Source organism: Bombus affinis, chromosome 4, assembly GCF_024516045.1.
Source record: "Bombus affinis isolate iyBomAffi1 chromosome 4, iyBomAffi1.2, whole genome shotgun sequence".
Lineage (NCBI taxonomy): Eukaryota > Metazoa > Arthropoda > Insecta > Hymenoptera > Apidae > Bombus > Bombus affinis.
In genome coordinates this window covers 16,716,245-16,743,112 of record NC_066347.1, presented here as the reverse complement: position 1 = coordinate 16,743,112, position 26,868 = coordinate 16,716,245, and the positions used below count along the sequence as shown (strand labels likewise).

The window sequence follows — 26,868 nt, the reverse complement described above, 5'->3', positions numbered from 1 at the left end:
GGAGCAGTAATATCGATCGATCCGTCGAGTTCGAGGCTCGACAGGGTCGACTGGGGGTGCTGCAAGTAGAAAAGCTCTCCCATAAGCAGGCAGGCTGGCTGGCTGGCTGGCTGCCCGGGCACGGACTGTTTCCACTGTCTGTCTGTCCGTCCGTCTCGTCTCATTTCGTCTCGTCTGGTCTCGCCGCGTCTAGTCTCGTCTATCTTTGCCTCTTCGCTCTTCTTCTCGTCTTGTTCTCGTTTATTACATACAGAGACACACACAACATACATGATTTTGGTGTCGGTCTCGGTATCATCGTTTTGATACACCATGTAACGTTATAATGTACTCGGTGTGACGTGGAATAACAAGAAAGAACGCACGATAGGTTCGCAAAGAGGTTCGGTTTGTCGAATCGTTTTGCTTGATTGTGTGTTATCTCGTGTCGTGCCGTGGACGTACGCGCGGTACGGTTCATCGCTGTGACCTTGAGAAGCAGTGACAGTGCGTGTCTCTGACCTTGGCACAGGGTTCGCCAAGTTCTCCGATGGCAGCGCGAGCACCGCTGCCAGCCGCGACGACAGCTGATCGACCACCGGCCAAGTGGAATCCCAGTGGAGGATGTGCACCGACTGGATTGCGTCACCGAGCATAATCAGGTGCGTGCGATTGAACGCGCCCGTTTCGAGGGCTGATTCTCGTCCGGGACGAAACGCCACTCGGTGAACGACATTCGTCCCGCGGTTACGTAACTGCTACGGATCGACTCTGGCCGATTAAAACACTGTCGGAAATTTCGTTTTGTGATTCGAGAAAAATCATCTCGTTGCGTGGAAATTTTTCTCCTTCGTTAGTGTGTTCGTTTGGATCGAAAATGGATCGTCCAGGGGTGAATTGACGAGATTTTCAACTACCTGTTCATTTGGAACAGTGTCATGATTTCACGCGTTTCGTATAAATTCGATTTCAGTTGCGATCCAGATCGCGTTGATATGCGATTACTCGAAAGCTTCGCGTACAGTTCGGTGCAGGGCTCCACTGACACAGATTTCGTAAAGGTAGAATCCACTATCGAGTTTACGTAAGACCGTGAGCAAAGGTACGTGTATAGCGTACTGGGTGAACTGCCACCATGGCCAGCCGGGTGACATTTAAGCGTGACTATAGTGACGTCGTGTATTAAACGCGCTCGAGTTACTTTTTATCCCAACGATTACATGAACCTTTCGTTAAATCTTTGGTAAATCAACAATTTTTTGAAAATCATCAAGTCGTTTCTTGCGACTTGTTTCTTTGGATCAATCCTCCCTCCTATTTACATTAAATCGATTGAAAAGTAATTGTCAAATTTATGAATATTAATTCTACACTTAAAATACATAAAGTTCGCAAAAATTTGTATTAATGCATATTAAGCGTACACTGTGAAACAGTATTTATCACTATTAGACAACGTTAAAATACCAGAGTAATTTTATTTATAATCTAGATAATATTTTGTCAATTTCAAATTGAATATATAATATTTCAAGTAAATTGCAAATTAATTATCACGCTTAAACCCGCAAACTCTCAACGAAACGCGATAAAAATGATATATAGAATTTCTGTAACGATTATGAAAATGTTCTATGGCTATCTTCGACGAGGAAGAGGTAAAATTTTGCGCAGCGAGAACGCACTTAAGTTGCACCCCTCCGTAGACGAAGAAGTTAAAGACGAAAGTTTGCCACGGACAAGGTCAACAGCTGACGGTTAACATTAACCATATCTCGCGTTCTCATGGAATATCGTAGCCATGATCTAATTTCTTGATATCGTCTCCTCGTAACATTCTATTTATCCATTTCATAGTCTATTCTCGCTAGTTTCAAGATCGAACCTCTATCTTTAGAGATCTTTATCCGAACCTTCGATTAATTCTAATTGCATCGCGTAAATTGTAAACGTCCATCCGTGCAAGCGATCCATACCGCGTTTTCACTTCTTTGTAGAGTGGCTGCACCGCGAACGTGTTATTCGATGAAAACTACCCTAGCGGAATGTTCCCAGGTGCTGCGAGGGACGCGCACGCGTTATTTTCCGGAGAAAATTGCATCCTGTTGTAGCGACTTGTAGCGCCTCTTTAAAACGATATCGTAAAATAGATTATGGAAACAGAGCTGTTAGGGTAATCGATGCATGGCTGTACATATTTAAGGACCGATGGGATTATTTGGAATGGATTTAAGATAACGAAAGCTGATCAACAATTCGAGGATACAATTCGAGGTTGTTATAATTTAAAACAGTTAATAACCGTAAGAACAGTAAATAACAGTTAATATAAATTGTGTATTTTGTTATGAAATAATTCATTGATTTAAATAATCGAATAATTTATGAATGGATTTGAAACGTCAATGAATAACTTGAGGGTTGAAACACGTTTCTGTTACACGAATAATATGGCACTATAAATGTAGAACAATCGATATGTCGTAATATAAATCGTGTATCGTATTACGAAATAATTAATTCGTTTAAATAATCAAATAATTTAAGGGGATGATTGAAACATCTAAAACAAAGCAATCACCCCCTAGTTTTAATAGGAATCTTTAACGGAGATTTCATTTAAATGGAATATCATTTTTCGAATAGTAATTCTTTAATTATTTCAATCGTACTCTAATTATTTCAATTACGATATTCGATGAATTATTAATCAACTTGCATTCAACAGCGTTTCAATCGTATTTTCATAAATGTCGATATCGCGGGTCTTCTGCCGCTCAGAACGAAGGTCTGACAATGTTACGAAGTACATTACATTGTTTTACGTATAATTACATTACATCATTCGACAATTCCTATTAAGTTGAATAATCACACGTTCGCGAGTATCCTCGAAATTAACGATTCGCGATACGGTTTACCCGAAGGTTGCACAGTCGTTTGGGAAGAATATTCCGCCGTGTTATTTATCCTGGTGTAAAGGATATTTCCACTAGATTGTATCGTTGTTCGAGTTCCGCAATTAACAGCGAGAAAAGGGAATGATGGAAATAGTGGGTGGGATAGAAATACGGCGTGACCCGATCTGTCAGCTACAAGAAGTAGCTACGTTACTGCCTGGCCATGTATCTGGTGTGAACTTGATAACAGCAATTAGGACGCGAGTAATTACTGTTTAGCGATGTTGATTTTTTCGACTTGCTTTTTTCTCACCACCGATCGTTTCGTTTGAACTCGCCCAAAAGATCAGAAAGATCGTAAATGTTTGTTTAAAACAGCAAAAATGATGTTAACGAGCAATATGGACATTGTTTGAAGCAAAATATAATTTTTTCAAGCGTGCAATTGTAACTAGATGATAATGTATTGTGACACTGGATGGTTTAATGTATGTGTTTGTGTGTTGTTTTAGGAGATAAACAGAAGGAAGTTTCTGAAGAATGAACATCGAGGGAAGAAATTGGTGTAGAAAAATCGATGAAACGAAAGATATATAGAGGTTTACCGCTTGGACGAAGCTATACATTAACAATGGACACTAGTGAATCAAGAACAGATGCGCCAGTACGAGTTCTCAGACGTTTGCAGAGCATGAAGAGGAGAAGATTCGTCTGACTTCGTAGAAGCGTTCGGTGCCAGTTTAGAGAATGGAGGAGTCCTCACCAAGGATTCGTTCCTATCTGGAATGCTGGGACGTAAGTATTATAAATTTTTCATACAATTTCTTATAATTTAAATAGTCACGCTATGCATAACGGTATACCAAATCAATTAAATCTGTTCGATTAATTCAATGAAAATAACGAAAATAAGAATTTACTTAATATGTTATGAATTTTCCTTGATCCTTCCACGTATATTTCTATAATTTAAACATAGAAATTAAGATAGAATTAGACATAACTATACATCAAAACAGTTAAATCTAATTATCTAGAATTTAGATTAATTGAAACAACGAAAATTAGATTTTATTTAATATTTTACCAATCATATCGATTATTTTTTCTCTCTCGCCGTTTTTATTTTTCTTCTTTTTCTTCTTTTTTATTATACTAAAACGTATATTATTGAAATACTTCAACATGACAGATAGAAAATTAAATGAGAATTAAACGACGATTAAGATCTCGAAACAAAGGAGAAAGAAAGCAACGGCTCACAGCTGCCCAGGAGAATGCACTTGTCGGGACTTTTTCACCGATTTAGACTCGAATTTTGAAAATTACGCGCACACACTAGGGAAGCACAAAGCATTCTCGTCCCTACGATCGTTCAAGATGCAAGTCGTTCTTTGTGCCAACCCCCAGTCAACTCTCGTTACGCGACATTTATACAACCTCACGGACACCATTGTTTCTTGGTTCCTCGTTATTTTCGCTTTAAAATTACATCGTTTTACAGACGCCTCGAAGACCATTGAATTTCCTCTCCATTTATTTCATTTCCAGGATCCGTCCGTTTCGTCCTCGTTATAACACCATTAAATTTACACTCTCTTTTTCGTGGTAATAGAAGGTTTGTTTTTAATCATTCGTTTTGTATATTGTTTTCTTTTCTTTTTAATAGAAAGAGACATTGTTGCATAGTAGATGCAATAATACAAGTCTCTTTTGAAATGATCATTTTAATATTTCGTGATACCACTTTATTCCTTTTCCAAAAATTTGTCTTTTTAATCCTTTTACTTCGGAGACACGAAAAATAAGTTACTGGCCTTAATTTTGCTTTTTCAATTTTTCTTACAATAATTTTTATCGATTCTTGCTTTCATCTCCTCTACATTGAAATTTTAAAATCTTATTCAATTTTCATTTAATTACCAAATTTTCTATTATTGACAGCTTTTGTACTGTCCCTTAAATTTTTCCAGTAATGATTCCTATTTCCCTCTCCAGTACGAGTCATAGCGATCTGTGTAAAAATAGTTTCACATTAAAATCGAATCAATACACGTCGAATGGAATTCTTGCGAAACTAGTTCGATTGTAACACACGTACCGCAATAACAGCGAAATATCGAGGAAAGTTGGTAAGGAAGATATTCGATTCGACCCATCGAAGCGGAAAAACGCGAGGAATTCGGTCGCAACATCCAGCTCCTGTCGATGCTTGACATTTCGCCGCACCGTCGAAGATTTAGGATTTTCATTCGACTATCGAGCGAGGAGTATCGGTCTGATGTTCTTGAGGAAGAACGCAGCTCGAGGGAAAATCGATGGCCAGAGCTGAACAGCTCTCCGAGCGGAGAGCTGGGATCTATCTCGAAAATGAAATTTCCTTGAATGAGTTTCTCGGCTTTTAATCGATTCGCGAAAACTTAATGTTCTTGAGCGTCAAGGCAAACGTTTTAATGAATCGTCCGCGAGAATTTGTAAAACACTAAAGTCGGCAAAGACCTTAATGCGAACGTCGATTACGCAATCAGACAAACAAACGTTCGCCCGATGAAAATCTTTCCACGAAAACGGTCATTTTGTCGAATTAATTGTTTCCTCCTTTTCGTAATAAAGGGGGTTAATTAACGATAAGACAGAGTCGAATACAGATTCCTTAATGTCAGATCTTCTTTCTCTTTACGTTCGAATTGATTAAAGTCTGTTTGAACTGACATAGCGGATGGTTAGTCATTTTCTTTGCCAGTCTCTTCTCGTTTCTTCGCGTTTCTTTTATTCTCCTTTAGCTTCCTAATGGTAAAGGAGATTTTCTAGTCTAACTTTTGTTAAGAATCGGAGGTAGAAAGTATTACGGAAGTTTTTGGAGATTTTTACGACGTTTAACACTGATACATGATTCACTGAGAGACAGAGATTCGAGCAAGTCGTCAAATATAATAGTATATATTTTGTATTTCAAATATCATTGATAGCTATTTATTTTCTATAGATACTTGATATATATCTATACGATTTTAGTATCTAACAATAGTGCAGCAAATATTGGGAATTGTTCGTCACGTTATCATACCGTCAAGAGATTAACCCTGTTCTCAGTAATTTGAAAATATTTTAATTTATATTACAATTTATTATATAATTTATTGACACCGGGGTAAAGAAAAATGGAACATCGGGGAATGAAAAGCATCGAGCTAACATCATTTGATAACAGTAATATCGGAAAACGATAGCTAATACGCAAAGAGGGTAGCAAAATTATTTGAAAAAGAAAAGATACTCGGCCGATAATTATTTACTTGTGGAAGATCTTCCTTTTATATATTGCATCCTTCTTTTCTAAAAATACTAAGCACCGATAATCTGAAATATCGATACGACAATAGTTAATTAAAGTTGTTAGCAACTTGGATTAGTGTATACGCGAAACTCACGATAATTAAGCACTAAATGGTAAATACGTTAAGTAGTAAAAATTAAAGCCTAGTAATTAGAGGTAACGAGGATAGAAACGAGCATTTGCGAGAAATATTGAACAAACATAAAAGAAAACTATGTACATTTTCGAGACACTTCGTCATTTTATAATTTTGTTTGTTTACGAGAAAAAATATTATAATTGAGCCAGAAATTATTGCAAATTGATCGAATTGTACGACTATGAAAGATTATTAGTGAAGTGCGATGGTGTAATGAGCCGCTATATATAAGAGAATGTAAAAATTGTAGCATATCGCGTATTCTTGTATTAATTTAACTAAATTTTTCAATAAAAGGACATGGCGTTAAGGAAATCCATTGAAATCAATGTTTAGGGAAAAATATATACAGTTAGCTTATATGAACGAATGAGATGTAAAAAATGTTTTACTAATTCATTAAATGATGTACACAGAGACGTAGGAAAGAGAAAATGTTCAAGAGATCCTGTTAAATGGAATTTAAAGGCAAGGTACGCAATCCCAAATAATTAAGAGCACAAACACTGATTGGTGCATTAGCAATACATAGAAGCATTTGCTTTCGATGGCTTTCGATGTTTTTTCGACTAACAAAACAAATCTCATCTTTTCGACCGACTAGCAATAAAAAGATAAAACGAAATACAAATATCGTCGAGATATAAACAATTATACATATGTAAATATACGGATGTAAATACCTGATCAAATTTCAATATCATATGGCATTTAATATCAGCGCTATGATTTCATGATTTATTACGATCTACTAACTGTCTCAAGACATTTCGAACGTTTATTGCAATTTTACTGGAACGCGGGTCACCTCCGTCTCAAATGCGCATCACTTTTCCGCGAAATCAATTCCAAGCATGCTCTTACTTGGAAGAAGGTCAGCTGCCAATATTAAATAGACTTTTATTCATCATTTTTATAATTCCTTCAACTTCGTTATTTCTAAATTACCAGAGTACGAATGTCTATCCTGTTTCATCGATAAATTTTCGTAGAAATAATTTTCGAAGAACGTTCGATAATTTATCAATTACGATAAGTTAGAAGACGATGTAGGTTACCATTATCGAGGTTAAAAAATAATTTACAGCAAGATTAATTAGCCAATTTCTTGCAAGGGATATTCTTTTAATTATTGTTTTCAATTATTTATTACGATTTTCAAAAGTCTCGGTTTCTAATTTCTAGGTGAAATCTCAATTAAGGTACTCGTATAAACTGCGTGTATTTATGCATTCATAGTAATATTTTCAATAAAACTTATGATAAGTTTAAAGGCGCAAGAAATGCATAGAAATTATATATGAACATAATGTGCAAAAAGTAAAATGCTTGTGATATTTAATTAAATCGCATTTAAGTTCTATTTCTGTAGCTATGTCCATGATGAATATGAATTTGCATAAACATCTGCAGTCTGCTATCACACCCTTCCTCGATGGCTAGAAGATATTAATATCATGGAAAGTTCACGCTTTCACGCAGTGCACGCGTACTTTATCACGCTACATAGTTGAACACAAAATGCCATTAATGAAAAATTTGTACGTTTGCTATTGTTCTAAATATCTTGACGAAATTTTGACGACTTAATCCTCATACCATGGACCTTGAATCATATTAATATAAATTCTATCAAATGACCGAGTGTCTTGATATTCGTTTACGAAATACAAAATATTTACCACCTTTGCATTTTATTCGATATTTTTCATTTTTCCAATTACTTTAAATTCCATTGACAAATTTTAGCAGTCTCGATGTCACGTTACTTACAAAAATATTAGAAACAAATGGTTTAACAAATGCAGGCAATATTACACTTAACAAATTAGGATGAGGAAAGAAATGCATGCGAATATGATAGAAATATTGAATATCTTGATATCTTAATTTTTTTCTAAATTTTTACTGTAAATTCTCTGGCAAAATATTTACAAGATGGCTCTAGTAATTGTAAATACGTAATTGTAAAATGTTACAAATAAATAGCTTATAGTAAACGAGAAGAGAATATTTAGCATATTTGCTAAATCGAAAGAGGGGGACAAATGCATGCAAAAGGAATTGATGTTTCCAAGAATGAGACAATTTAAATATAATAGTACGAAACGGCGCGGCGTGGAGAACGTAAGTCATCAGCCATAAATCATCCACGTTGCACTTGACACGCGTGTCCTACAAAGCTACACCCAGCTGTTATCTGTATGTAATGTTCAAGATGTCGTGAAAATTAGACGATACACGACAGATCGAAACGTCGAAGCAATTTGTTAGCGTTGATTTCCCAATGGTCGTTACTATTCACATTATCTTTCTTTGCATAGTAGATAAACCTCGTAGAATTTCTGCGATTTCGTTCTTCCGACTATTCGTTTACGTAACATCGTTTGCATACGTCGATCCATCGACCATTGGGGAACTATCGATACCAAGGAAAATGGCGAAAATTCCGCGACCTTTCGCCTTGACACGGTACAGCGGTTCTCAACCAGGGCGCTGGTATTTCAAAGAAATCTCCAGGGTAATATTCCTTGTGATCGATAACGTAAGAGGGCGAAGTTAAAGCGGGTAATATAATTAAGACGCTAGGATGGAGATAGGAATGTTCGAAATGGATTTTCAAAGTTAATACGAGTTAAAGGAAAATACGCGGAATCCGCCTGGTTCTAGGAGGTCTGACCTGATTCGACGGTTAACGATATTACAATTTCTTTTACGCCATGAACGAAGTTAAGTACTTGCTATTTAGCGTGTCGTGGCTCGTTATTTTCTCTTATTCTTCGTGACTTTTTAAGTGCGTTTTAAATCAAGGATCATTTGATTTATTATCTGGTAAAACGTGTACGGTATTGCCTGATGCCATTATGAATTGTGTATTATGAAAATCACTCGTTACAGAATATGTTCATAGACGTATCTTAACGTTTTATCTTACAAGATTCGTTACTCTATCCAAACATGGGTAAGTATAAGAAACAGATATTGCAGTCATGAAAATTTTTTAATTTACTTCGTCCCGCTCTTGGAATCAAAACATTTCCCTCCACGAGTAAACGTGGTAAATTACTTTCCTACACGAAATGCTGGAATTTCCTGATACGTTAATATTACAATGGTAAATTTATAACTTTTCCATGATTCTAGATAAGATTGTGGAATTATTTGACGTTGAAAGATCTGCTGTTCTGATATTCGGACGTTAAACTTCAAATTTCATTGAAAATTCAACTCGATAGTTGAGAACCGCTGACCATAACCTTCACGAACATTTATGAATTCGACTCCGTATCTTTCATCGACGAATTATCGAACTTCTGATGAGCACAAAGAACCATCTCTATCGCATAAAAGAGTAAAAGGAGACAGAATGGGAATAAAAGAATTCGATGTATCCTTTGTAGCAGAACGAAGACAAGTACTCGGTGGCGAACAGCCAGGCACCATTGCAGGCTGGCGAAGAGGAACACCCAGAACGCGGTACATGGACAGGGAAATTCGACTTCCTGTTGTCTCTTCTGGGCTACAGCGTCGGCCTTGGCAATGTCTGGCGATTTCCGTATCTATGCTACTCGAACGGAGGGGGTGCTTTCTTAATACCGTTTACGATAATGCTCATTATCGCCGGGCTTCCTCTCATGTTCATGGAGCTTTCCTTAGGTAAGTGAAGTAATCTCTCTTATCTATACGTGGAGCGTTTAATTGTTACATTGTTACAATGTACAAGTATTTCATTATATTGACACGGTAGAATCTTGATGTTATATTGGATAATCAAGTGACTTCGTTTTCGTGTAAGAGAATATCGTTTATTTAATGTAATGTAAATAGGTAACTAACAATCACTAGAGTATTAGGATAAGATATATTGTGAAGGATGTTCGGTATATTGCAAAGGGATATAAACTAATCGCTGCTAAGCTGTGGTATTACATAATTTATGAAATGAAATGAAAATGAACAGCTGTTGTTTCCGCTTTCAAATCCGATCGAGTACAATCTCTCTGTAAAATTATCGAAATTGAAAAATAAATATGTTCCTCGTGTTTCATGTTCAGAAGACCAGCGGATATTACAGTCTCGCGAAGGGTAATGATAAGAATCGAGTAGTTCTATTTTAAATCTGCCTGTCCTGTAGTGGCCAGTTCAAAATTCTTAGAAAACAGTCGCACCTATCTTGGAATACTTGGAACGCGAAGCTACTACAGTACGCCACCAAATAACTATCGATTAATTCTATATCGGTGAAATCCACGTTGAAACTTTCCAAGAGCAGCGATCAGCTGTTCCCTTACGTCAGAAAAATGAGAAAGAAGGAAAGGAAATAACATAAATCGAATGAGAAATATTAATATTTATTAAATATTACGAGTTGGATCGGCGACATCGAGGACATCGAAACTACATCATTACGATGACGAAGCATAAAATACGTGACGCTTTAACGTTAGATCTATCGCAAAGTAAATAGTATCAGACTTTATTTTTCCTATCAAAAGCATGCAGCTATTCTTTTTATCTCGCCTAAAACGTTGCGAGATATCTTATCCATAAATTCGCAGAAAACTCGAATATATCACAAAATACGCGGGTTGGTTTTTCCACAGAAAACAACGTTCAATTACAAATACGAAAAAAATAGACATTTCGCGAGATCTTTCGCTTATATCATCGCATGAACGAAATTACGTCGCAAGATATCTCATCCATAAAGGCAGAGGCAAAACCACACGGAAATAGACATACAGCTACGTGATAAGAATGCAAACCTCATTCTTATGGTCATCTTGTGCTCAAGGTCAACCCATGTCCACGCTTGTTGATTTACCGAAATAGAACGATCAATGAACGATTGTTCTTCGTTACCAGGCTTACGTAACGTTATTTTTAGGCGAACCAGTGAACCGTTCGTGATATCGACCCCTGTTCTGCGATTCGATATTCCGTGTAAATTGCAGGTGCACAGCTAGGCCTGGCACAAATGGCTTATCGATCCATTTCTTCAGCTGTTTTTTTCCTTTCTCTTTTGCAATATTCTCTCCCACAGGGCAGTACGCGAGCCTTGGCCCAGTGGCAGCATACAAACGCTTCTGCCCCTTACTCCGCGGCTTGGGATATGGAATGGTGTTGGTCAGCTCGGTGGTGATGCTCTACTACAATTTGATCATCGCCTGGACCCTTTATTACATCTTCGTCTCCGTGGCCGGTGAGATTTAACTATAGTGTTATCCATAATGTTACATATCTTTTACTTCCTTTCTTTCCTTTTTTTAAGGATAAAAAGATTTTTGTGTCGGATAAGTTTTATGAACGAGAGAACACAGTATCACGGTGCGTGAATTATCGATTCGTCCGAGTGTAGGTTACTGCGTTTCGAGTGCCAACGGGTATCTAGGTTTCGCGGTATTCCTTGTGAATTTTTCTTCTTTCTTTCGTTCTTGGAAAAATAGATAGGTATATGACGAGGCAACATGAAGAGAGACGAATAATAAATAATGAAACCATTGAAATGTGTCGTCGTTAATCCGTCTATCTATTTAGCGACGATCGCAATAAAAAATAATTCATTGCACGTCTCTTAGACCAAGGGAACATTACCGAAACATCGGTGTTTAATATCAATAAAGAAATATTAATTGGTTTGTGCAGGAGCTGGTAAACTGCCATGGAGCAAGTGCGAACCACCATGGAGCACCGAAGACTGCTTCATGCCAGAAGCTGCCGAGGCGTGTATGTCTCAAAACATGAGCTACTTCAAAACAAAATGTTTAAATTCCACTCAGATGGCCTCCATGGGTCTGACTATGGAAAACATCACTAGTGCCATTAGAAGACCACCTGCTGAGGAATATTTCAAGTAAGGAGAGTACATTCGCAAGTATTGCTATTAAATCAAACAAAAGAATAATTATGCTTTGTATCGTGTAATTAACTTAGTAGTGATAAAAGCGAAATAATTCAGAAAATAAAGTTATTAGTTGCGAACTAAACTACTTTTCTAATATATCGTTTCAATCATGCGTTACACAGCAATCACGTGTTGGGGATGAGTAGCGGCATCGAGGAGACAGGTTCAATTCGACCCTCGATGGCAGTGAATCTCCTGTTGGCTTGGATTATCGTCTTCCTCTGTCTGAGCAAAGGTGTTCAAAGCTCGGGAAAGGTTGTATATTTCACTGCTCTCTTCCCATACGTCGTTCTGGTAAGCGTAATTTTCATCAACGCTTCTTTAGAATTTTTATTTTCTTCTGGAATTCTATAATCTGACTTACTTTCCATACTTGTTAATATCGCGATAATTTTTTTCAATTCCTACTAATACGCGTTACTATTAATACACGTTTTCTTCACTCTCTAAGTCAGTCTCACGCAGAATTCGCTATTTTTTGACGACTCCAATCAACGGGTAGAGCTGTAAACGAAAAACTCTGTTTTCTGTTTATAGATCACTCTTTTCATTCGAGGGATTTTACTTCCCGGTGCCGACGAGGGCATTCTTTTTTATCTAACGCCCGATTGGAAAAGGCTAATGTCCGCGAAAGTGTGGGGCGACGCCGCTGTGCAGATTTTCTTCGCCTTGAGCCCTGCTTGGGGTGGTTTGATAACGCTCAGCTCCTACAACAAATTCACCAACAATTGTTACAAGGACTCGTTGATCGTCGCCGTCAGCAATATCGGCACGTCCTTCTTCGCTGGTTTTGTCATTTTTTCTGTGATCGGATTCCTGGCTCACGAGCTTGACGTTCCCGTCGCGTCTGTCGTCGATCAGGGTGCTGGACTGGCTTTCATTGTCTATCCTGAGGTATGTGAATATAGAATTATTATTAGCGTAAAACGATCTTCCTTTTGTAAACTTATTTTAGATCAGGCTCAAGTTCTTTTTTCTGAAATTACGTTTGATGAATATTTTTTAAAGATTTATCATGTATTGGTTTTATTTATTTTCCTTTACTCTTCAAGATATTTCGATTAACATTTCGCTAGATTTGTTAAAATGATACGTGTAATTATAATTACTAGCCACTATAATTTAAGCGTGCAGAATGTATATGTAGTGCGCTGAAATATATATAATATTCGTTATAATATTTGTAGATCTTTATTTAGGGCCTATTTTCGTTTGGTTGTGCCTAGAAATATACGAATTTACATGAACATTCGTAGTCTAATAATTATTGTGCAATCAATGTTTATTATGTATTAGTAGTATTTATACAGTTCATTTCTACAGATTCGATAAAAGATGTAAAAGACGATAGACTGAAGTAAATTTTAGAAATCGACATTGTAGGGAGAACTGAAAGACTTTAGGATTACAAATCAGATTACAGGCTTCTTTATTTTCATACAAAACGAAAGAACCTACCTCTGAAACATCCTCATTAGTCATTTTGTTATTTTACTTTTCACTCTACTGTTACATTTTATGCTGCAGTGTACTAGGTACACATTCCTGTATTTATGGACGTTTTAAATGTTCTTTTTCTAAAATTTAATATTTAATACCTTTAATGTTAAATGTTACAGTATCTAAAAATATATATCAGATAAAAACATTGGTATAAATACTATACATTAATCATTAAAAGATATATTTTATATATTCATTATATATAGAGAGCATGCTGTGTTAATTATATATTTTTGCTACTAAAAAAATATATTATACAAATAGGTAGTAGCTCGTTTACCAGTTGCCCCACTTTGGTCGCTGCTTTTCTTCGTGATGCTGCTCACTTTGGGTCTCGACTCTCAATTCGCTCTGATGGAAACTGTTACCACAGCGATCCTCGATGCCTTTCCAGCATTAAGAAATTACAAATTATGGGTTGTCTTGGCAGCAGCTGTATTTGGTTACGCCGGTGGTATCATTTTCACTACCAATGTAAGTTTATATTGTACATAGGAGAAATTGCGAATATTTCTTTTCTATAACTGATACCAAAAAGGATAATTAAATAATTCCAGACGTAGGAAAAAGAATTCTTAAATGTTACTAATAACTAGAAACTTGTATTTATCGAACTTTAATCACTTTTCATTTATAAGATTGAAAAATACCAAGTAATACACAACTAAATTCAAAATACGTGATCATTATAAAAAGCTTCATATTAGTTATAGAAATGTATTATATCGATGAAGATAATATTAGGAACCTACGATTATATATGTATTTTAATTATTATATCTAATTCACACATCTAGGTAATTTCATATTATATTAATATTCCGTAATTAATAATCTGTAATGCATAATCTTGTCACTTGATAACATAATTATATCTACTAATATATAACAAGTACGCGATACTTATCAGATGAAGCTTTCGAGTGCATTTATGCGTATCTTAAATTATTGCCGTAAGCTAACAGATAGACTGCCCGTCCATTTATAAAACTGTACTACTTTTTACTCTATCGTCTTATTGTTTTTACAGTCTGAATATTTTAGTGTTATCCGTAGCTGTTATCTCCTTTTATATATCTGTTACCTATACCCCAAAGTATCTTAGAAATATTAGAATACGATAAATAAAATAATTATCGTCTTTCACAATATTTAATCTGCTTATATGTTCTATGTACGTTATACTTTCTTTTCCCAAGTGAAAAGTTACAAAAAAAAAAAAAAAAAAAAAAAAAAAAAAAAATGAGATAGAGTTTTAAAATTATTTTTCTACGAGTTTATGATATATAAATTGAAAACTTCAAAGTATTTTACTATATTTGTAAAAATAATTCACTCGAGGGTTCGTTCCAGAAGATTGCTCGTAATTAAAATGTCACATTTCGCTGCACTTCCAGGCTGGTATGTACTGGTTGCAATTGATGGACAAATACGCAGCGAATTGGTCGGTGTTATTGATCGCCATAGGCGAATGTATCTTGGTCGCTTGGATCTACGGTGCGGATCGATTTCTCGACGACGTGCAGCAGATGATCGGACCTCGTAGTCGTCCCTGGAGATTTTTCTGGACGTGGATGTGGAAAGTGGTTACACCAGCTACGCTCTTCTTCATCCTATTTTTTAATTGGGTCGAATACGAGCCGCTTACATACGGTGGCTACGTTTATCCGAAATGGGCGGACGTTGTTGGATGGGTTGTCGGTATAATACCAGTATTGGTCATCGTTGGCGTGGCTCTCGTAAGTAAAATTAAATCGTTCGACATTGTTCGCGGTAAAATACGAGTGTCGTCGTTTACAGAGTAATTTAGTAACACGATAACATTTAAAGTATTTGGTCTCTTGAAGTCGGAGGAATTGAATGAGAGTTTCAGGATTGCTGCATACAATAGAATGTGGATTATTGGAATATTGATTATTGGCACGCCGATTATAAGAGTCCTTGATTGCATAGGCAGAAGTTCTTTCAGTTCTCGAGTGTTTTGTCATGTATAATTGTAACACAGAAACAGTTATATTAATATAACAAAGTACTTAGGTGCACCAGTTATCATATCGGTCGATAGCTTTTTTCCCCTTTTCGTGACAATTAGTAGTTTAGAGTTAAAGTTTTTGTGCGTAGTTACTGTATGATTTTATATAAGTTATAATAAAGCGAAGTAACAATAGCTACATTGAATGACGATACACTGACAGTAATGATTCGGAGATCGTATCTCCCTAGATCCATTACACTTCACGCTGTTTTTACGATCATTTACCTTTACATTCATTTCTCCTTACAAGCATTCTCCTTCTATCTAAATAAATATCGAAAATACTTTGACATTTCCAAAAAAGTGTATAAATGTAGTATTTTAAAAAGTAAAATATTAATATCTCGATTGATATAAAATACACGATAATTTGAAGAGAACCATCAATGTCTCCTTTCATTTTCTAAAAATCCTTCCATTCCAGTCTCGTGACAAGTTTTTATTTATAGCAAAAGCCGCCTGATCAATAAAGTGTTAATATTTCTACCAACCATGCGCATAGTAAATGACGCTTCAGAATTAAGAAAAAAAGGACCCTTGCTTCTCGTAATAATTACAATATAGCTCAACCTTGGTATCCTAATAGTTTTATCAACAATTTCACTAATATTATCAAAATGTTGCCAGATATAAACAGACTGAAATACATTCGTTAATACGTTATTCATTACAGAATCAACTGAGGGATCGGCGTCGTCGTCCTGCCTACGACGAAGACGACGATGATGACGACGATCTCGACAACAGGCCATCGTGGCAAAGACCAGGAAAAGGGAAAACGAAGAAGAGCAACGGGAAGAATGTTTGGTGGCGCGCGAAGATGCTTTTACAACCGACTTCTGATTGGGGTCCTGCGACCAGGAATCCTTCTACTCCGTCGAGAACGCTCACTCATACACCGTCGCCAGGTAATCAAGGACTTGATTAAGCTCCAGTCGTGTGCAAGTAAACATCATCCGACAGGACGTGTATTACGTTATTAAACACGGCACGGCGTGGAGCGGCGTGGTGGATGCATGGTCGTACGAGGCGCAATTTTCATCAGTTTCGGTTCTAATTGCATTTAACTCGGCTGGTAGCAGATAATAATTAATTTAGATATAATAAGCTATGACAGACACTCAATGCCATTATGCCTGAGCGAAGGTTAACACTGTACTGGCACAAGGAAACAGTGTTTTTCTTATATTAAACGAGATTATCTCGGATTTGTGTAGAGGTCTCCGCTTACATCGTGTGCTGACGGTGATCGATAATGAGATACGTCTGGACCGAGTATTTATTTATATATTTATTTACGCGATTGTTGGATACGCAGGGTGTTGCAGAAAATATGTGCCTCGTATTTTAAAACTATGATATATCAGTCGCATAGATGTCGACCAAATTATGATAGAATGAAACGCTAGCAACACACGATTGTTCTATTTGTAAAGCACAAATGTGACGAGTAGTCTGTGGATGTCTATGCATTTGTGACAAAACTAGATATGCAAAATGCATATGCAAAGTGTCAATAGTTTATACTGTATTAAATTGATTGGTAGAATTCTAAATAACAAGTGACACTTTTATCAGTGAAGGATTATAACAATCGATTTAGATATATTTAGGACAATTGCTAATTATTAATCACCCAATGGTATTTCATTAATTCTTAATTATATTTTGCGGAAGGAATCTTTTTCATGACTAACATATTCGGAAAATTTTCTGCAAATATTCTTCAAATAATCTTTTTTATTACGAAGAATGTAATAATATAAACAAATTCTCCTAATGTAATTATCATCGTATAATAGAGAAATTATTGCTCTTGTAATAAGCAAATCCTAACTATAACGTATACTTCTTGCATATAAATCAACGTTAATTAATAGCTTCATACCATGATGTTAATGGAAGCGAAACAACAGAAATTGCGTACAATGTGTAGAATAACGTCATGCATATCTAGAGAATTCCAAACAGAATTTCAAGTAAAACTTTGCACACGTACATACACGAACTAATATTCATCAAACGCTAAGAGAAATGCATTTCTACACGCACAAATTACAAAATTAAAACGATATAAAAAATCTTTAGTTTTAAAATCATCTACAAAGATACAGACATTTGTTGAAATAGGAAAATTTGGAAAACATTGATACAATAAAATCAGACATTTTATATGTTACAATCTACTAGATCTACTAAGTTTCATGAAATAATTCTAACGTAGGGCCACCAGCAGGATACAATTCCGTGAGAGACACCATAGTCCTGGTAAACGGTCAGCCAATGATGGTACAACCCTCGAGCACGTCTGGCACCACTCAGAAGCTTCCTGGACCGTCGATCCTGAAGAATTCTAGTAAAACCGATTTGATCACATCCCAACAAGTCTGACACGATGTTCATTTTATCTGTAAAGACGAGTCTGCCCAGAAATCTATTGCCAAAGATACAACAGGCCAATAACAGGTAGTTGCATATCGCAGATAGGTTCAATAACGATCGATGATCGATCGGGTGGCGGTCAAACGAAGAATGGCATTGAACGTTCCAATAGAAGAGAGATATTCCTATGGATTTATTTTTTTAAAGAGGAATAGTCGGTGTATTTTTTCATATACTCGAGTCCCACAATCCTATTAAATTATATCTTTCATTCCAATAGAATCTACGATTAATTATATGACGATTAAAGTATTTTTGAAATTTATTAAATTATTTTAAAATTTTCATTTTCATTTTCATTCTCGTTTGCTTTACCAGAGAAGATGTTTGATATTCTGCTTTCTTTTCTTTACAAGTTTCACAGTTCCAACGTAGACGTAAGAATATTTAACCATTATCGTCGTTAAACATTAAATGGCCATTATTTCGTTGTAAGATAGTATGTGAAAACTTGTAATCGGTATAGCGAATCGCATGAAATGTAGGAAAGAAAAGGACTAAAAAAAATTTATCGATCGCGACTAGATAGAAGACTGTCGATGTGACGAAGATTCCGCGTGAAGAAACTGTGACACGACTCCAGCACGCGCGCTGCGATGTAAAACCGTTAGGAAAAATTACGCTACTCCACTGCTTTCGATTGTACATACATAAGGACACGAAGAATACAAAGAAAATGATAAAAAAAAATCTCACACACGGACGATAAAACAACAAGAGGATAACGAGAGGAATAATGGAATTAAATAATTGTAACGTATTCTAGCGAGGAAAGTTACGTATTTATCGCTATCTACGCTGAAGCGTCATTATACAAATTATTAAGATATAGCAATGACAGTTCACCTTTTTCAGGTGGAAATCACTGAACGATTCAATTGCTCCCGAGTAAGGTATCTTATCTAAGATAATGTTCACTTGCAGAGCGGATCAATTTAGACGTTCCGTGCGATTAGGCATGTTCGATTTAGCCGTCAAAATCAAGAGGAGTTCGCGGTTAATTCCGCCTCGTCGCAATTCACATCTATGTAATCTCGTATCACCCGCCATAAACAAACAAAAAAAAAAAAAAAAGAAAAAAAAAGAAAAAAAGAGAGAAGAAAATACAAGCTAAATTTCTATTAATCCACTGGACAATTTTGTCGCAGAATATTTGTTGTTATCCGACACGTTCAGTCGCCACCATCTGGTTTTTTGTAAAGCACCATTTCTAGTTACGCGAGCGTTCGGTATTTTTTCGATGTTGACTCGCGAAATGTTTCATACCTAAGTACCAGCTACGCTGTACCGTTTATCGAGAGAATAAGTGCGATCGTTGAAGAGCGCAAATTTCGAGGAATTGGAAAGTCGAGGAGATTTAAGAAGGGAAGGAAGCGGATCTAATTGTAAGTGCTGAGAAAGCGGAAAAATGACGCGGTCTTAGACAGTATTATCATGCTGAAGCGAGGATGATTAGCGCTATCCTTCTTCCTGCGTTCACCTGTCGATGTCCTCCAAAAACGAGAGATCGCAACAATCGTTAGTTGATGGGGTATAGAATATTTTTGTTAAAGACGCGATTGTTGCTGTATTTTAGTCGTTTTAATCCTTTCAGCGTTGCCACCATCGTAGCAATGGAATTTAAAGTGAGATTAAAAATCTCTGGGAATTTTAATTACGTAAGAGAATTACGTACTAAGCGTGCGATAGCGTAAGCGATTCATGTATCTATTTATGGTTTCGGTTTACTTCCTTCGATATCTCCAACGACTGATTAACATGACATTTTATCGAAGTTTAATACTTTTATCTCCATTTTCACAGACTGAAAATAGAGAAGAATAATTCATAACTATGATGATCTATTTTATTGACTTTTTTTTCAATTAGGAATTATTATTATCGATAGCGATGATAGTAGGATTGAAGCTTTTACAAAGAGTCAATAAATATTGTGGTTCAATGCTTAAAGGATTAAATTGTTGAGCGTCAAAGATATATAATGTTCAGCGATAGAAGAGAATTATTTGTCGTTATAATAATGTACGCAATATGATCGGAAGTGGGAGGTCAAAGAGCGAATTTAAACGGTCGAAGTACGACAATTACTTACAAAGGTTTCGATGATGCGATGCGAATTATGCCGCTCTGCATATTTCCAGGTGGATAGTAAAGTTAATGGTCGACGTTTACCCTTCGACGATGTAGTCCTTGAACAGGTGTCGATGAACAATTAACTACGCTACTTGAGATATTGTAATGACAGGATCACGTACTACAAAAATATTTATGGCTGGATAATTTGTTGAGCAATAAATATGGATAATTTCTTGTGCAATTAATATTCAGATACTGAAAGAAAAGAGAAATAAAGCGAAATGTAACATTTACAAATTTTTTAAAATTTATATTAGCTTCCATATCTTCAAAATTTATAGAATTATAATTATTTGTTATATCGACGTGGCTACCGTTACTTTTTATATTCAATTCGTTACTTTCAACATTCAGAAATTAATTCGTGCAAATATTAAGCATTCCCAGCTAATAATATCGTTAGAATCACGTTTTCTTCGATTCTATCTTAAAATTTGTCACATGTAGCATAAGCAGGTCGACTATTTGCTTGGCTTGTATATTAAAAGCTTATATTTTTCGATCGTTGTACGCAGGAGTTATTTCGGTTAAGAGACTTAGGGAGAAGCAGCTGCTTCGATAGTTTAATTCTGTAGTCTATAAACTGAGCTTAGAAACATAGGGGAGTTCCTTTTATTTTTTGCTATTAATATAGATAGGTGGTAGCCATATTTGTAAAGGGGATAACACAAGCTATTAAGTCACTTTTATTTCTCCTTACACAAGACAAGATGAAAAATATATACCAAAATAGATATGAACTTCTCATTAAAAAATGCTCTCATTTTAAATAATTTTGGTTGGCAGAAAATAAGCGATACAAAGTCGTATCTGTATCAGCTTAATTGAGAAAATCATTATATTAGTACTAAATAATGTGCGTTTAGAGCTTTTTGTAATCCTATTAGTTTCTTTCTTTACAAATCATTTCGTCGAGTTTTGCATTAATTTTCCTTACATATATATACATACTTATTATAAAAACTTACTAATTATAATATTATTAATTGTATAGAAATTAGATATGCACATATTAAACTCCTTCTACAAAATTACAAAAGAAGAAAAAAGAAAGGGAAAGGTCGTGATCCTTTGCGTACGATATTTTCGGCCAACGAATACTTCGCCCGCTTAAACTTGCAATTCGATTGTATCCACAATTGGAGGACGACGAACACTTGATCTGTCCTTGTTACACTTAAAAAGACAAAGAAAAGAACTCTATTTTCTCGTAGATCGACTGTCGAGTGTTTCCGCGTGTATAACGCCTCCAATTCCCGTTATCAATTATAATATCTATTTTCCAGCTGCGTAAACTTTTCAGGGTTTCACCTAGTCTATTAGACTAATAGCTGTTCTGCGTGCTTCTGAGAATCGAACGCTTGTTCCGTAGAGTGTAGAAGAAGAAGAAAAAGAAGAAAATGAAGAGGAAGAAGAAACCATGTATTGTGCGTATATATATATATATATATATGTATATGTATATATAATATAATATATTCGTATATATACATATATATATATCATATATATTTATTTTTGTGTGAACCATAGACAGTGAGATGATGGGAAGGTGTTTAGAACGAAGAGGGAAGAAGGAGGAAAGAGGAGAGGGTTGTGTCGTTTCACGGTTCAGCGAGAAAAGCGTTTCGGATCATTTCAGACCTAAAAATAGGAATCATAAAATAAACGTTTAAGTCAGTGATGTCTCGTGAGCACACCGGACAAATTACGCGCGTACGTACACAGTCAATAAACGTGAGAAATCGTGATTCTTTATTTTTTATGTGACCCCGTTTGTAAAGTGTTGTTAGCTGTATCATATGTATAACATTTATCGGTATACTTTACGTATATATGTATATACATATACACATATACATATACACACGTTACAAGATATACATATATAGTATATTATACACATTATTGTATATTAAATATTTACATTATATTTATAGGCGCTTGTACACTGGTGTACGCGTCGCATAGTTTATTATATTACGTGTACAAAATACAAGCATAAGAAAATAATAAAAAAATACACGACACGATTCATCGTTTGATATACCGCAAGAAAGAGGGAGGTTCCGAGCGAAGAAACGTCACGAAACAATTTAACTAGACATTAAAGCCGAGAAAAATAGAAAAAAATCTCGCTGCGTTCAAATTACGAAAAGGCAGACATACAAAATGTGTTAATTCATATCCGTGCGCGTGAAAATCTGTGTGGTGCGATTTTTTTTTTCGCTGCGTTTCGTTGAGTGAGTGAACACGACGAAAAATAGTGCGGAAAGTGTGTGTAAGTGTACTTTTCTAGAGTAACAAGGGCCTAACTCCACTTTTTATCCTCTTAACGATCCACGTGTTCGCGTTCATTGGTAACGTACACAATTTTTATTATCACAAATTGACCGGTCTCGTTCTCCTCGTTGCTTCGTCGAAGTATTTTTCGTTTGCGCGTAAAATGACCATAGCTAAAATTAGAGTATCGTTTTACAATCCTTTGACTTGTTGTTTACGTTAAATTCAACGAACAGGAAAAAATACAAGAAACTTTGCCCCTTAAAAATCTTTTTTTTTTTTACACGGTGGTTCGTGGTTACAGGAATTTTCAGCAAACCGTTTTCACGAGATAAGTTTCACGAGATTCACGTAAACATGAAATTTGCAAACGATGAAAATTTCGAAGTTTCCTGCAACTATACGACTCGTTCGTAAGAAATCGCAGCTCTCGTTGTATCTGCGATCAATATGGTTTGTAAGTAATGAAAGTGGACGTTAAGAGTAAATATTCGTCCTTTGCCATTAATCCTTTGCTCAAAGGGATGAACAAGTGGAGGAGGATTCTCACTATTGGCGTACAAGATGGATCCTCGGTGACCTAATTAACATTTTAGAATCTAGTCGTTGTTAATACTCAGAGCTTCACAGAAAATAGGCAAAAAAGTAAAAAATAAAAAAAAAAACATTAAATAGAGCGATATTCGAATCCCAAGATCGGAATTCGTATCCAATCGAGGCTCGTTAGCTTCGCATTGAAGACAATGAAAGTTTATCGAATCGATTCATATTCAAATACCGAAACCCAGGACTTTGTATCCCAGTTAGTCTTTCAGTTAATTGAATGCCCGAAATCCTGTCAATCCTCCATTTTACAAACATACGAGTAGGTACAAAACACGGTGAACAAAATACCAAGTATACAATTATCCATTAAGTATCATAGATTTTAATAATCTATCGTTTGTATTAAGATCCGTCTGTTTTCGATGAAACGTTCATTTCCTTTTCAACGAAATATTTCCGCTACTGTTCGTTTAATGGGAAGAAGCATTAGACTAACCGCATAAACTTCGTATGGATTAGTCAAGTTACTTCGATTCAACAAATTTCAATTCGAGTAATACGAAACCAGCCTGCAATTGTCATCTATTCTACTCGAATTTCTATGCTTGTTCTCATCTATGACCAAAGTTTCTTGATAGCAAATGATTTGCAATATTTCACATATCGATACGAATGAATTTACTTGACTAAACGAAACTCAATGAAATATGCTTTCAGGTTTTAAGAGCAAACTCGAGACCTCCCAGTTTTTCGTTGACTTAAAGACAAAAAAATAATAGTTGTTAAGTAATGTAATCTTATTTCCAGATTATTTTTAGTACTTACTGACATGTACCGATACCTCTTCTTCTAAACTTTACATTCCGTTATGTTTCGCATATATATAAAATCTCTCTATTATGCATGTATGTTTTCAATTACAAATCGATATTTTTGACATACATTCATAAATACGTTCCCTTTATTCTCCATCAAGAATCCTCTTGGAATTCAAGTAACTTAATTAATCTGAATGAAGGTACACGTACTGATATATTCAGATTAGACAGAAACGAAATTATACCGATAGGAACGCGAGAAACGCACTCCAACTAGCCATATCCGAGACATAATCAAGAAACAAAAAAAGAAAGAGAAGAAAAGAAGAAACGAGAATTCTTCGTTTAAGGGAACCCTGACGATCGATTGCTCGGGCAGATTTTGCCAGCTTAAGAAATGCGATTAAAAAGAGTACGGAGAAACAATCGCGAGAGAAAAGAGAAGATATAAAGTGCTTGGGATTCGTGGGAAGAAAGGGTGACTGATAGATAAGCATTCGACAGAACTTTAATGTCCTTAGGCTAGATAGGCGAATCTAATGCAGGTTTAAAAAGAAATTTAAACAAAAGATTTAGCGCGTTATTGACAACAACAATAACAATATTTATTATTATAAAAAGAGTTATGTTATATACAAAAGTAATGAATAATAATAATAATTAAATAATATAAATTAATAAATAGAGAGCATTAGCTGCCGGTTTAAACCGGTCAGGCCACGTGGTCGACTGTCCTAGATAGGGTTAAGATTTCGGTGACGTAGAATTATCGATAACATCGCGGTAACTTTGTTGCTATTACAAACGTATAAAGGCTGATGGTTTAAATGGCTTGAATATTTCATTAATTAAATATAATTAGAAGAAAATAATTGCAACTATCTTCTCTGTATAATTTCCAACAAAATCATATTTGATATCTAATATGATTTGTAAGTGTTTATCGATCAAAAGATTCACGTTTCAAAGTACTCGAACTGAAAGATAATCTTCCTTTGGCTATTCCGTTTCTAAATTGCTGCAGAGATCGTTCGTGCGAAGATTTCGATACGTGAATTCAGGGTTACCGAGTAATGTTTCGGATTTTACGTCACCAAGAGCAACCAGTAGAGCGAACAGTACAAAGTAACGTGTCCTAGAGCTAATCGAGAAAGAGAAAAGCGTTCGAGAGCGAGGATAGCGTTAGGCGGTAGCAGATGCGTTATGTTTCATGGGAAACGATAGGATTAATATTCGTTCGCGTTAATAAGACAGATTTTTGTACGTTGGCGAGCATGTGTCTATGGAAAATAGTTGGATGTTGAAGAAATAGGATTAAAACTGCGATTTGTGGAAAATTATTCTGGACGAAGAGAAGCAATTTTAATACGCTTGCTTCTGATACGCTACTCGTGTCTCTCAGAAAATATCAATGTAAAAGTGTTTACTTTTAAAATCAGCCTATGATTCAGAAACCTTTTCAGTTCCATTTCTTCAAGTAATTCTTGTAAATCTTTCATATTTATTTCATTTTTGCGAGTTACATTATAAGGTACTTTACAATTTCCTTGTTGTCATGTGATTTTGTTAATATAAGTTTATACTACTGATCAATAAAAAATGCTGACATATCTTTATACTATTACTTATCAAATTTTTAGAAATTCTTAGTTGCTACAGCTACAGGCTTTATTTCTGCTATTATAAGATATCGCATTATTCGCGTTAATATACCATTTTCTTCTGTCATTGGACGTTACACACAATGTATGCGTAAGAAGAGAATTTCTTTTGTATCATAAAAATTTTATTTCGTACGTTACCATTGTTTTAAGATACATATACAAACATTTAAGATTTTGCCATTTGTTTCCTTGGATTTGATTAATTATCTTTGCATCTAACGCTTGGATAAATCACACGTACAAATAAATTTTTAATTTAGTAGACCTTAAATATTTCAAATCTATAAGAAAGTATTGCGAAACTTTACAACTGATGTTTACAAATGTTGCTTTTACATATTCTACAAGTTGATTACGTAACACACATATATCTTATCAAAAACATTGGAATTTTTTAAATTAGATTTAGTTAATTCGATCGATCCTATTGTTTTCACTAGAATTAACGTATACCTCAATCAAATTGTATATCTTCAATGAAACAGAGAGGCACACGGGAAACGTATAGACGAGTGCATGATCAAACGCATGTAACTTCTAAGGCGAAGGAATGCGACAAAGCAATTTAAACGAAAAATCCAAAGTCGTGTTCTGTCTATATCAAATAAACGTGCACCTAAATAATACGCAAACACAAATACGTATACACATGTATATATGTACATCAAACATGAATGTACATACATACATACATGTATACAATACATTACGTGTTGTTGCACAACGTTAACGATAATACACACAAACAGATTACGAGACGAAAGTTTTACGCGCAATTAGGTTCGATTTCGGATGTTTATCGTACGTTGACGATTATGAGAAATTTTAAAAGTTAGTCCAAGAAAAGGAGAAATTATGGGAAAAGATGAGAGAAAGTGGAAAAAACACGATATATAAGAGACGATGAGATTATATCGAGGATAAGAAATTGTATTAATATACATGTACATTGCATTGCGGAAGATATATACATTATGTAAATTCTATATATATATATATGTATATATATATATGTATATGATGCGTGTGTAATTAATAAAGTGTTGATATATATGGTTGACGATAATGCCACCGCGCCTATTGTCTTCTCTATTCGTTTATTTAATAATCTTATGTTAAATGCCCAAGCAAATATTATTTCAATATATATATATTTTATTTTTAAATAATATTATACGACA

The 26,868-nt window shown here is 35.3% G+C and overlaps 1 protein-coding gene across 6 annotated transcripts; it reads left to right on the top strand.

Annotated features, from left to right (window-relative positions):
- LOC126915501 (sodium- and chloride-dependent glycine transporter 1-like) lies at nt 1-26,753 on the top strand. Of its 6 annotated transcripts, none has more exons than XM_050720219.1 (12): nt 2-641; nt 3,392-3,674; nt 6,772-6,828; nt 9,760-10,012; nt 11,400-11,558; nt 12,002-12,209; nt 12,383-12,554; nt 12,798-13,154; nt 14,028-14,237; nt 15,161-15,502; nt 16,472-16,706; nt 18,023-26,753. In XM_050720219.1, the coding sequence occupies exons 3-12, from the start codon at nt 6,811-6,813 to the stop codon at nt 18,187-18,189; spliced, it is 2,121 nt and encodes a 706-aa protein (XP_050576176.1). In that variant the 5' UTR covers nt 2-641; nt 3,392-3,674; nt 6,772-6,810; the 3' UTR covers nt 18,190-26,753. The 6 variants fall into 6 exon arrangements, 5 of the variants coding, with proteins under 5 accessions (XP_050576174.1, XP_050576176.1, XP_050576175.1 ...); XM_050720218.1 differs by having other exon boundaries at nt 9,757-10,012; XR_007710219.1 differs by lacking the exon at nt 6,772-6,828 and having other exon boundaries at nt 7-641; nt 9,757-10,012; nt 18,023-18,264; nt 18,766-26,753.
- The last annotated feature ends 115 nt before the right edge of the window (nt 26,754-26,868 follow it).